At 50.9% G+C, this 12,493-nt stretch overlaps 1 protein-coding gene across 2 annotated transcripts in view; it reads right to left on the minus strand.

Annotated features, from left to right (window-relative positions):
- Window positions 1-12,240, minus strand: part of DOK2 (docking protein 2) — a 127,882-nt gene extending 115,642 nt beyond the window's left edge. The window contains exon 1 of one of the 2 annotated variants that reach the window (XM_086943663.1): window positions 11,812-12,240. In XM_086943663.1, the coding sequence (XP_086799789.1) occupies window positions 11,812-11,874 (63 nt within the window). In that variant the 5' untranslated portion in view covers window positions 11,875-12,240. The remainder of the gene's footprint in view (window positions 1-11,811) is intronic. The other variant, XM_086943664.1, reaches the window with a different exon arrangement.
- Window positions 12,241-12,493: the final 253 nt, after the last annotated feature.

Below are 12,493 nucleotides of genomic sequence, written 5' to 3' on the forward strand. Positions count from 1 at the left end.
CAGGCCGGTGTTCAACAGTGAAGTCCATCCCTTGTAGGGAGATGGACCAACGTAGTAACTTCGGGTTTTCCCCCCGCATCTGCATCAGCCACTGCAGGGGTCGGTGGTCGGTCTGCACCCGAAAGTGTGTGCCAAAGAGGTAGGGCCGGAGTTTCTTGAGGGCCCATACCACAGCGAAGGCCTCCCTCTCTATGGTGCTCCAGCGTTGTTCTCGTGGTAGGAGTCGTCTGCTGATGAAGGCCACTGGCTGATCAAGGCCTTCGGTGTTCACTTGAGACAGGACTGCCCCAATGCCATGGTCGGAGGCATCCGTCTGGACGACGAACTCCCTGCTGTAGTCGCGGGCCTGGAGCACAGGGGCGGAACACATGGCGGCTTTCAATTGTTCGAATGCTGTTTGACAATCTGCGGTCCAGTTGACTTTCTTGGGTTGATTTTTGGACGTGAGTTCTGTGAGGGGCCCCACTATAGTACCATAGTCTTTCACAAACCTTCGGTAATAGCCCGTGAGGCCCAGGAAGGCTCGTACCTCGGTCTGGGTGATGGGGGGCTGCCAGGACTGGATGGCGGCAATTTTGAGCTGCAGAGGGGCCACCAGGCCGCTGCCCACCTGGTGTCCGAGGTAGGTTACAGACCCTTGACCAATTTGACATTTGCTGGCCTTGATCGTGAGGCCAGCTCGCTGAAGGGCTTGTAGCACCGCTCGGAGGGGGTGGAGGTGCTCGGGCCAATGGTGGCTGTATACAGCGATGTCGTCTAGGTAGGCGGCGCTGAACCCTTCGAGCCCCGCCAGGACCTGATTGACAAGCCGCTGAAATGTTGCGGGAGCATTCTTCATGCCAAAGGGCATGACCTTGAAATGGTAATGGCCATCGGGGGTGGAAAAGGCAGAACGTTCTTGGGCCCGGGGTGTGAGGCAGATTTGCCAGTAGCCCGCCGTCAGGTCGAAAATACTGAGGTAGCGGGCAGCTCCCATGCGGTCAATTAGTTCATCTGCCCGGGGGATGGGATGTGCGTCTGTTCGGGTGACCGCATTCAAGCCCCGGTAGTCAACGCAGAACCGGAGTTCCGGTGTGGTGCCTGGGGCGGCCGCTTTGGGGACCAGTACTACAGGGCTGGCCCAGGGGCTGTCTGAGGGCTCGATGACCCCGAGCGTGAGCATTTTGGCTACCTCTTCCTGGATGCAGGCCCGTACCCGATCTGGCACGCGGTAGGCCCGGTGGCGGATAGGGGGGCTGTCCTCCGTGTCCACATCGTGCACACACCAGGAAGTGACACCTGGGGTGAGGGAGAACAGGCTGGCGAACTGTGATAGGAGGACTCGACACTCCTGGCGTTGCTCTCGGGTGAGGGCCTCTGAGAGTCAGACCCCATCCACGGAGCCGTCTTTCTCCCGAGTCCGTAGGAGGTCAGGGAGGGGCTCGGAGTCTTCTTCAGCCCCATTGTCTGTGGCCATCAGGAGGCTGAGTTCTGAACGTACAAAGTGGGGCTTCAGTCTGTTAGCGTGGAGGACCCGGAGGGGGTTCCGGGAAGATTCCATGTCGATGAGATAGGTGGCAGGACCCTTGCGCTCGACTACTTTGAAGGGCCCCGTCCACTTGTCTTGCAGGGCGCAGGGTTCGGTGGGGGACATCACCCATACCTGTTGCCCAGGTTCAAATTCGATGGAGGAGGCATTCCGGTCATACCACTTTTTCATGTCCTCTTGACTGGCCTCTAGGTTGGCTTTTGCCAGCTCACTGAACCGCCGGGTCTGGTTGCGGAGGGTTAGGAGGTACCGGAAGACATCTGGTGGGTTCTTGAGAGGGGGCATCTCCCAGCCTTCCTTGACTAGGCTGAGCGGCCCCCGTACTGGGTGTCCATACAGCAGTTCAAACGGGCTGAAGCCCAGGGACTTCTGGGGGACCTCTCGATATGCGAAGAGGAGGCACGGCAGCAGCACATCCCACTGGCGACGGAGGGGCTCTTCCAACCCCCCGATCATCCCTTTGAGCGTGCGGTTGAACCGCTCAACGAGTCCGTTTCCTTGAGGGTGATAGGGGGTCGTGAATCGGTAGGTAACCCCGCACTGTTGCCAGAGGGACTTCATATATTTAGAAATAAAGTTCGTGCCTCTGTCGCTGACGACTTCTCGGGGGAAGCCCACACGGGAGAAGATCCCCATTAGAGCCCGGCCGACTACCGGGGCTGTCACAGTTCGCAGGGGAACAGCCTCGGGGTAGCGGGTGGCGTGGTCCACTAGCACCAGGATGAATCGATGGCCTTGTTTTGTACGCGGGTCCAGGGGCCCCACGATGTCGATCCCGACCCTCTCGAACGGGGTGGTGACCACGGGAAAAGGTTGCAGGGGGGCTTTTAGTTTGCGGCCGCTCTTTCCACTGGCTTGGCACGTGGGGCAAGATCGGCAATGCTGGTGTACATCGTTCCTCATTTTGGGCCAGAAGAAGTGGGTCACCAGACGACTGTAGGTTTTATCTTGACCCAGGTGTCCCGCCAGGGGGACATCGTGGGCCAGGTTTAGCAGAAAGTCTCTAAAACGGAGGGGCACCACTAGTACTCGGCTGGCCCCCAGCTCCGCGATTCTTTGCTCACTGTACAGCAGATCATTGTCCCAGTAGATCCAGTGTGTTCCGGAGGTATCCCCTGCGCTTTGGGCGAGCGCTTGCTGGCGGAGTCCCTCGAGGGAGGGACAGGTCTTCTGTTCTTGGCGAAATTGTTCTTGCGTGGGCCCCCCCTCTTGAGGCCACTGGTCGAGGTTAGCGAGGTCTGGAGGTTGAGCTGGTTCTGGGGGGACGTCACGGTCGGTGGTTTCGGCCGGGGCGACCGGAGGCGGCGGCGCCGGCCATTCGGGTTCCTCTGGGCGGGGGTTGGCACGGGCGGCCATGGACCGGGTGGTGACACACGCCCAGTCCGGGACGCCTAACATCCCCAGGTGTTCTCTTCGTTCTACGGCTGCCCACGGAGAGCTTTCAAGGTCATTCCCCAGGAGGCAGTCTACGGGGGCATCGTCTCGGACCGTTACCTTTAACATGCCGGTGACCCCTCCCCATTCGAAGGGGACGCAGGCCATCCGGCACAGACTTTCCGAGTTATCGGCGGAACGTACAGGGCAGAGAATGTTTGGTAGATACTGTTCTGGGGTCACCAGGTGACAGCGGACGGCTGTTACACTGACCCCGGTGTCACGAAGGGCTTCGGCCCGGCGTCCATTGATGCTCACCCATTGGCTGTACTTCTGGGTGTTAGCGGGTAGGGGGACCCGCGGGACCATGTCTTTCCCCCCTAAGCAGGCTAGAGCCATGGCGGCTGGCTCCCATTCTTGATGTTCCTGTTCATATTCCTCTTGTTCCTCTGAGATCTGTTCCTCCCCCAGAGCAGCAGCGGCTACTTGGCGGGGTCTTGGGCTCTGGTACTGGGGGCAGTTTGGGTCGTTTGCATAGTGGCCGACTCGTTGGCATCGATGGCATGTAACATTGGCTCGGTATCCCGGTCGCGCCGGGGTGTTGCCCCGGTTGGCCGGGGGGGTGGTGCTGGTAGCGGGGGCGACCGGGGCGTTGTCTCTTCCTCGTCCTTGGCCCCCTCCTCCTCCTCGGGGACGGTGCTGACCATTGTTGTTCCGGTTCTGTTCGTAGGACCCATTCCGGCCCACTCTGGTGATTTCCCACCGGTCAGCTTCGGCTGCGAGCTGCCGGGGATCCGTTAACTTGCTGTCGAGGAGGTACTGGCGGAGTTCAATGAAGCAATTGTTCGACAGGTGCTCCCATACCATAAGATTGAACAGTTGTTCGTAGGTTGTGACCTTGCTTCCTTTGATCCAGCCCTCGAAGGCTCGGCTAAAGTAGTTTACATAGTCCACCCAAGTTGTACCCGGGATGCGGGTGCAGTCTCGGAACCTCTGACGGTACATCTCGGGTGTGAGGCCATAGCGAGTGAGGAGTGCAGCTTTCATATGGTCATAGGAGGTCATCTGGTGGTCCGGGAGCTGTAGCAGGGCGTCGCGGCCCTCATTGAGGAATCTCCCCCATAGACCGGCTCCCCAATCGCTTCTATCGATCCGGTGTGCAGTCATAGCGATTTCATAGGCCTTAAACCATTGCTGGATGTCGTCCTCTCGGAAGTATTCTCGAACGACATCCTTGGGGATGTGTACTTTTTTCTCTGTTGCCCCTGGGGTGTGGGGTTGCTCGGACACCCCTACTTCTTTATTCTGCTTGCGTAGGTCGATCTCAGCTAGTTTTCGCTCGTGTTCATATGCCAGTCTCTTTTCCTCGAGCTCCCTTTGTCTCTGTTTCTCCTCTCTTTCTTCTCGGAGCCGCAGGTGCTCTAAGTTGATTTTTTGTTCGGCCAACTTAAGTTCAATGTCCATTTTGAGCCGGGCCATTTCCAGCTCGTGTAGTCGGGTTTTTTCTCGTTCCTGGATCTCGTCTTGCGAGAGACCCGTTCTTCGCTCTTCAGGGGCCGTGGTGGTTTTTGCTGCGATGCTTTGATCGGGGGTTCCGGCAGCCCCGGTTTCTGCCCAAGATTCTAGGGCATGCTTAAAATCGTCTTTGGTACTTAGTCCGGTGGTAGCGATACCTAGTTCGATGCAGAATTGTTTTAGTTCACGATGGCTGTACTCGTCCAATTTCTCCATCTGGAATTTCTCGGTTGCTCCGCTTTCTTTAGTCGTCATCGTGATTTCGTCGTGGGGTGAGCTACTCTCTGTACGATTATGCGGTGATTCGGATCGCGCCGCTGGCCACCAATGTTAGACGGACCGGGAGGGTCGGCCGAGGATAAGGGGAGAGGTCTCCGGGGAGAGCCGTCTCCAGCGATCGTACAGACAAGTAACTTCCCCCCCACAGACGGACACCACACAAGGGTAAAGTTCAACGAGACTTTATAGGCAATTCTTTAAGTACGATGGAATGGTACAAGGAGGTCTGGACTCAGGGGTCCCCTCGATTCTGGTCTCTGGTTTGGGAAAAGGGTAGCGGGACAGTCTTGTTACCAAAAAGGTGGAAATAGCTCTCAATCCTCGAGCTCGGCGTTCTAGATGATCGGGCCGCGGCGGAGCCAGCAGGTCCCGAGATGGACGAAGGAAACGACGGTCCGCGGCGGAGCCAGCAGGTCCCGATGAGATGATGGTTGCAAACGGTCCGCGGCCACGCCAGCAGGTCCCGACGACGATGAAGGATCGGAAGGTTACGAAGGTTGCGGCAGCGCCAGCAGGCAAGATGAAGGTGCACAAGGCAGAGCTACGGCAGCGCCAGTAGTCCGTCAAGGATGAGTTCTTCTTTGCGTCTCTCGACTCCAAGATACAACTGCCCTCCTGCTCTGGAGCTGCCCCAGTTATAGGGCTGATGTTCTTTGATGTCCGGACCCTCGCACCTGGAGGTCGGGAGGTCCGGGATGAGGGTGTCCCGACACCCAGCAGGGGGGTGGAGCCAGCGCCCGGGGAGGCGATGGCCGAGCGGCACTTGGCGGGGGAGAGCCATCGACACCTCTTTCTCCCATTGACTTGCCAAGTAGCCCGCTCACCTCCTGGGTGGATGGTGGTGCCGGGATGTCTGAGGCCTGGCTAGGCCCAGGGTTGAGGTCGATCGGGGGCCAGGCGGCCTCGTGGTGGAGTGTCCAAGATGGCGTCCCGGATGGGCGCGCGGGCCAGCAGTGGATCGGGCCCACGAGGTCGACATGTTCGAAGGCAGGGGTCCCTGAGGGGACTTAGGACGTGCAATGGTGGTGTGTGGTACTTGCGTGACCGGGCTCGGGCCTGGGCGGGCCGGGGGAGAGCGGCCCTTCATGTGGCCTGTCCAACAGTGTACGAATGCTAAACAAGCTCTATTTTTGCCCATCTATCTATCCTGTAAATACCTGTTTGTCTGCTCTTTCACTCAGTGACTGCCTGTCTTGGAGTGCCCATAAGGCTTTCCTGTGAGTGAGTGACAGTCTGCAGTGCACGGAGAGACGGACGTATGATGGTACAACGCGTGGTATTACCACGCGTACTGTTACAACGCAGGTTTTACAACGCAAGTCTTTACAACGACTTGCGTTGGGGGCGCTGGATAGTGAATAGTTTAATGTACTATTCCAACTCCAGTCCCCGTGGAAAGTAGGGAAGGTGTTGGATAGTAAATCACACTATTCCCTATCCTAGAGTGCCCTCCAGCGAAAGTCGTTGTAATGACTTTCGTTGTTAAACCTGCGTTGTAATGGTACAGCGTTGTAAGGGTTTCGTTGTAAAGGATGTTCCCCCGGAGTGACCACTAACCTGTTAGTGAGTTTCTACCTGCCTTGTGAATGAATGTAATTCTGTCCTATGACTACCTGTGTGAGTGCTCTGTGAGTGCATGCCTCTTCTGTGAGGATATAACTGCCTATCCTACAGAGTCATACCATCACCTGGCCGCCCTACATTTAAGGGTGTCTATATCTGATGTTGCAGTAAACTCGCTGATAGTGCGCCAGGCCATATCAAGGTTAACCAGACATTCCGTGTGAATTATGATGCACCTACTCCTAGCCACCAGTCTAGGCCTGTGCAAACTTTTACTTATGCTTTTGAAATTAGTGAAATTCGTCAAGTCATGCTCTTTCATGTCATTTTGCATATTGGAGACTGGTTCAGACAGTAACTCGCTTAGAAAAACATTTTCAGCTCAAGCCTACCCTGCTAGTAACTTGCATGACTTTTAAAATGCGGTTAAAATTTCACGCAACGTATAGCACACCACGTAGAGCACCATTTGCGCAGTTGCATGCAATTTTGCATAATTTTCATACAATTTCATGAAAAGATATGAGATTTCACTTAACCCAAATTAATGAAGGATTACTTTATCTCGCCACACTGCCACACCGTGTTAGTTAAATCAGGTATTTCCTTTATCCTGGTTTATCCTAAATTGCTCTAAGATTGAATTTAAGACAGAGTCACTCTTCCAGCCTCTTCTATTACTATGCACACATAGTTTAATATGTTCCTATTCACAGGGCACAAGTCCTGAAAAAAGAAGTGGGGGGACGCTGTCACCGGAAGTGACGTCACAACAGGAAGTGACGTCACGAAAGGTGCCGAGCTCCTTGTACCAGAGAGGCCAAAGAGTGAAGTCCAGCTGTTTGGCAGGGGGGATGGCGTCCCCCTGGTAAAATAAGTGGGGAGACGCCGTCCACCCGCGTGGTACCCCGACTCGAGCCCTGCCCATTCATCAGGGTCATGCTGCTATGTTATTCCCTGCCTTTGCCATTGTTATGTTTTTTTCTCCTGTGGCCTCATCAGCCTCCCGTGGTCTCCTAATCCCCTCCCTTCTCTTAAATCGTCTCAAAAGTCCTTATCTACCCACTCATCACCTCTACCATTCGCAGTACCCATCGGCCCTCCTCCCAAAGGGAAGGCATCACCAGAGCCCATCAGAAGATCTGCTGCAGCCAATCACAGCATTACTTGATCTAAATACTGTGCTCTCATGCCAGGACAAGGGATGTACTGCATTAAATCAAATTAACTTCATTCGATTTGACTAAGCAAATCATAAAAGTACAAGGTACAGTATCACATTTGAATTCATAATTTAGCATAATACATACCTGTTAAAAAAAGACACATAAAAACATACATTAAAATTCTCTAAAAACTGCAAATATAGTAATGCTGGCTTAGATTTTTAAAAATGTAAGGGTAAAATAAGGGGGCGAATATACTTATTTCGTAAACTCGGCCACCTGTGACAAATAGGGGTAATATGTTAAGTGTCTTGTGCAACACCCATATCACATGAACAGGTCAGGGTCACAGGGTCTAAGCTAACCCCCTAAAAGTTAAAGAAACATGTTTAACCGAAAGTATGTCAGGACCCTTCTATGCAGAACCAGCAAGTCTATTGTGAGGTACAGATTTATAATACTCGGAGAAGAATAAATAAGTAACCTGGTATTTGTAAAGCGCAAACTAATCACCGCAAAGGGCCTCAAAGCGCTCGGCCCATCAGGTAGATTAAGTGCACTATTGCCCAGAGTCACATATAACTGAGCTGGTCTGCCTCCGGCGCAGGAGATCGAACAGTAAACCCGGTGCTCCGGAGTCAGACGTCATGGCCGATCCACCACACCTCTCCCTTTTATTTAAGGTTATTTTTATTGGTATTTTTATGTTATTAAAGGGCCTGCAACATAGCATCTTAGATATTCAAACTATAGATAGATAGAGGATTCGGGTATTTAAACTTGCATTGTTTCCACTACATTTCACAGTTGTCCTGAAGGGCGAATAAACTTCCACAGAACATGTTGGACAGAACATCGCAAGTGCACTATTACTTCAGATATGCCGTAAAGTCGGCGATCACTAGCCTATAAACAAAACCCAATACCAACACATACCACACAATGTCCCAACAATGCACCCAGACAGCATGTCTGAATACATCCAACAGTTCTGATACACCAACAGCTATCACCATCCAACGCTGCATATTATTAAATCCCATCTAGTTTATTTATACTTCTTCCTACACTGTTAGAACACATTCAAAACCCCAGCACTTTCATACACTCACCATGGCATCACAGACATACACGGCCAGATTCATCAATGTTCCGATTTGCGAGTCCTTAATAGCGATTATTAAGGAATCGCTATTAAGGACTTGCAAATCGGGATTCATGTAGAAATCGCAAAATAAATTGCGATTCCTACCGCCTCCTTATTTGCAATTAGCAAATTGCTAATCATAAATAAGGAAGCGATTTCAAGGGTGCCAGAGGTGTCCAAAGGACACCCTGTAGCACCCCTGAAATGTCAATATAGACTGATGTTGCGCACACACATGTCCAAAGGACATGTGTGTGTGTAACATCCAACTTAGAAAAATGCACAAAAGTGCATTTTTCTAAGTTTTCGCTATTTACCACGAAGTCTGACTTTGCGCTTTATATTTTGAGTTGAAACAACGTTACAAAAGCGCTTTCTGTGTTGAGGTTAAAAACAGTTAAAAACAAACATGGATTACATTAATCTTTGGAACATAGCATTTCAACAGGAATATAATAGCAAACCTACAATTTTGAAATATTTTTTCTGCTCTAAAAAAACCCAGAGTAGCTTATCCAAAACACAGGTTGTGATATCGCCCCCTCCTGTCTCCTCTCTCCTCTCCCCCTGCTGCCTCCTCCTTTTTAGATTTTAGTATTACTTTTACTGTTAACACCCTCCCATCACCTCAAACAGCATACATTTTCTTAAACACACGTCGTGATATCCTGCAGAGCGATTGCAAGTGGCGCTACCGACATTTACATATTCAAGTGGATGAAAGGACGCAGCAATTCACTGGATCAACTGTCGCTGCCTTCCCCTCGCCTGCAGCCACATGCAACAGCCGCCCAGTGACTGGCATGTGCAGGTTTTGTGATCACGAAATCTGTACGAGGGAAGTGTGCAGTGCTGCGAGCCCCTTCACTTCACTATGTGTGTGGCCTCAGTTAGCGCTCCTGCCAGCGCTCACAGTTATTCCGGGGCTTTCTTTCTACTGGTGCCACACCGTTTCAAATAAATGAAGCCTCACATTTTTAAATCAGTACTTTAAATAAATGCATTGCCATGAGAATTGGTAAATATTCGGATGTAAGGGGGTGGGGCCTTTAAGAAATACCTTTATAGATAAATCTTGAAATCACACAACTGTTTATAATGTACAACATGTTAAAGTCGTCATGATCAGTCAATGCAGTAAAAAGTAAGTTTTATACAATTACAGACTGTGCTTGTATGTACAAATGTGCCCTTGTTTCTCCTTTTATCTGCATCGTTCTTCCTTTCTAATTCTCTTTCCTCAAGCAACAGACATCCACAAGCATCAGACATCCACAAGCATCGGACATCCACAAACATCAGAAAAACACAAACATCAGACATCCACAAGCAAAAGACATCCACAAGCATCAGACATCCACAAGCATCAGGCATCCAAAAGCATCAGACATCCACAAGCATCAGACATCCACAAGCATCAGGCATCCACAAGCATCACGTATCAGGCATCCACAAGCATCACCCATCAGACTTCCACAAGGGTCAGGCATCCAAAAAGGGTCTGGCATGCACAAGCATCAGGCATTCACAAGCTTCAGGCATCCACAAGCGTCAGCCATCCACAAACGTCAGCCATCCACAAGCGTCAGGCATCCACAAGCGTCAGATATCCACAAGTGTAAGATATCCACAAGCGTCAGACATCCACAAACATCATGCTCCCCATCAGCACACAACCACCGGCTCTAATTAAACACTGATGAAAGCCACCCAGCTCCATGGGAGTCAATTCACCAAAAGGCCTGGGGTAGTGAAAGTGACATCACACACCATTTGACCTTTACTTTAAATCACACGCACACACATGATTAAACATACACACACATCCATGCACTCTCTCTCAGATAAACATACTCACCTACAAGCATGCATACTGCATGCATTAAATAGCATGTTTTACTTACCATAACTGTCAGATAGAGTCATATTCCCGCTAAATATACTCCATTTTCTACACTAATAGTGAATAACAATATTCAGTCTTTGTGTAATCAAATGTTAACACAAAACTAGGAAAATGGAGCACCAAACAAGTCCGTTAGGGTGAGCTGCTCCTGTGTTCCAGGCACTTATGTTGCCACCTCTGAGGTCAAGAGTCACAAAGGCAGTGCCATGGGCAGCAAGGGGCGAGCTAGGGGTCAATCAGCGACCCCTGGCGACCCTTACTGACTTCCATGCCCAGCTCTCCTCCACAAAAATACAAATCGATGGAAATCAATTAACTCTCCCTCACCAATAAAAGGGTAACGCTGCAGAAGTCATTCCGCGGTGTCACAAAAAGGTTAGGGAAAGATAAGTTTATTAATCATACAATACAATACATTCATACATATTCATCATACAGTCATTTGAAATAGAAAGGGCAAGCACAATGCGGGAACTCATACAGAATACAAAAAAGTCTTCACATATTCATATTAAGATTCCTGATAGCAGCACTTAAAAAGCATGCAACCGCAATCAGAAAAGCAACAAAAATGATATTCGCCAGAAGTTCAATGGTAAACTGCCTGGGGAAATTGCATACTTTAAAAAGATTGGTTTTAAAAACGTTTTTACGTGCGTCATCAGAAGGATAGTTTTCAAGGGCTGAACCAGAAATAAATTTCACATTAAGTATTATTATTAGCCAGCTCGAAGGTGGTCACTTGATCAGACTGAGAATGAAGAACATTTGCAGGTTCAGATAGATGCCTTAAGCGGACCTTTTTTTTTGCAGCTTTTATATACCGTGAACTTAAAACAAATGCATCACAGCGCCGTACAGAGTAGCACATTTCACAAGGTGATAATGCATTTTTGACACAGCAGGATAAGGAGATTTGCCCAGAATCACAAGATAATGAACAGGCGCGGGGACTCGAACTTGGTTCACCGGCTGCAATGGCGGCAGTTTTTTCCGTTGGGATACTTCTCTTCACGCTTCTTTCTAAATCCACTACATTTACGTTTTACCTTCTATATATACAGTGCTTAAAATGGAAAAATTACTGAAAATTGCCGGTACTCTCCAATTAAAAGTATTACATTTCTCTTTAGAAGTGCTGGTACGCTCCCTCGCAAAATTAAAAAGTGCCGGTACTCCGTACCAGACAGTACCGGTCCATTTAAAGCACTGTATATATACTAACATAAAGACCCTCTTCTTGGCACACGCTCACTCCAGACCCCCAAGGACACGTCACACACCCGCCCACACTTTGGTGGAGCGCATCACTGCACCCAGGGGCAGCACCTACCTTCCCGAAGGTCTGCTGCTGCTGCAGGTGGAGCAGGCCTTGCCGTACCGGTCCCTCTTCCATGACCAGCCAATGAGCATCATCCGCCGACCTCTCCAGCCTCTCCTCTGCTCCCTCTCGAGCTCAGCCTCTTCACCTCACTCTCTCAGTCACTCTCTCTTTGCTGACTCGCTCTCTCCGGAGAGCTCACCCCCTCTCGTGTATCGCTGGCACTGCAGCGGCCTCTGAGTTCACTCTGGCCCGGTCTCCGCCTTTTCGGCCGAGCTCTTTTATGTCTGCCTCCGTGTCTCTCCGAAGGCCCTCTCTGTCTCTCAGTTCCTTGTTTATCTCACTCCGACCTCTGCGTGGGTCCCCTCGCGCCCTCCGCTCCACCTCCCGTCACATCGTCTGCTTCGAGGTGAGCGCCCCGACGTTGTGGGATCTTGTCTCAAAAAAGCCGCTGTCACGTCCTCATTCACAAGTTCAACTTCCTGTATGCTCAATGTGACAGCAGTTGAGGAAGAGGAAAGAGTGACTGCAGCGGGTGCGTGATAAACGCCACACGAGCACATGCTAGGTCATACTAGTTATTTTGCAATTTTACATAGCGTCAAGATTACTCGAAGGTAACAGAGCGCTCTACGGTATGTACATGTTGTTACATGGGTAGATAAAGAGAGTTCAAGGGCTACCAAATGGGACG

This window comes from Lissotriton vulgaris, chromosome 11 (assembly GCF_964263255.1).
Source record: "Lissotriton vulgaris chromosome 11, aLisVul1.2, whole genome shotgun sequence".
Classification (NCBI taxonomy): Eukaryota; Metazoa; Chordata; class Amphibia; order Caudata; family Salamandridae; genus Lissotriton; species Lissotriton vulgaris.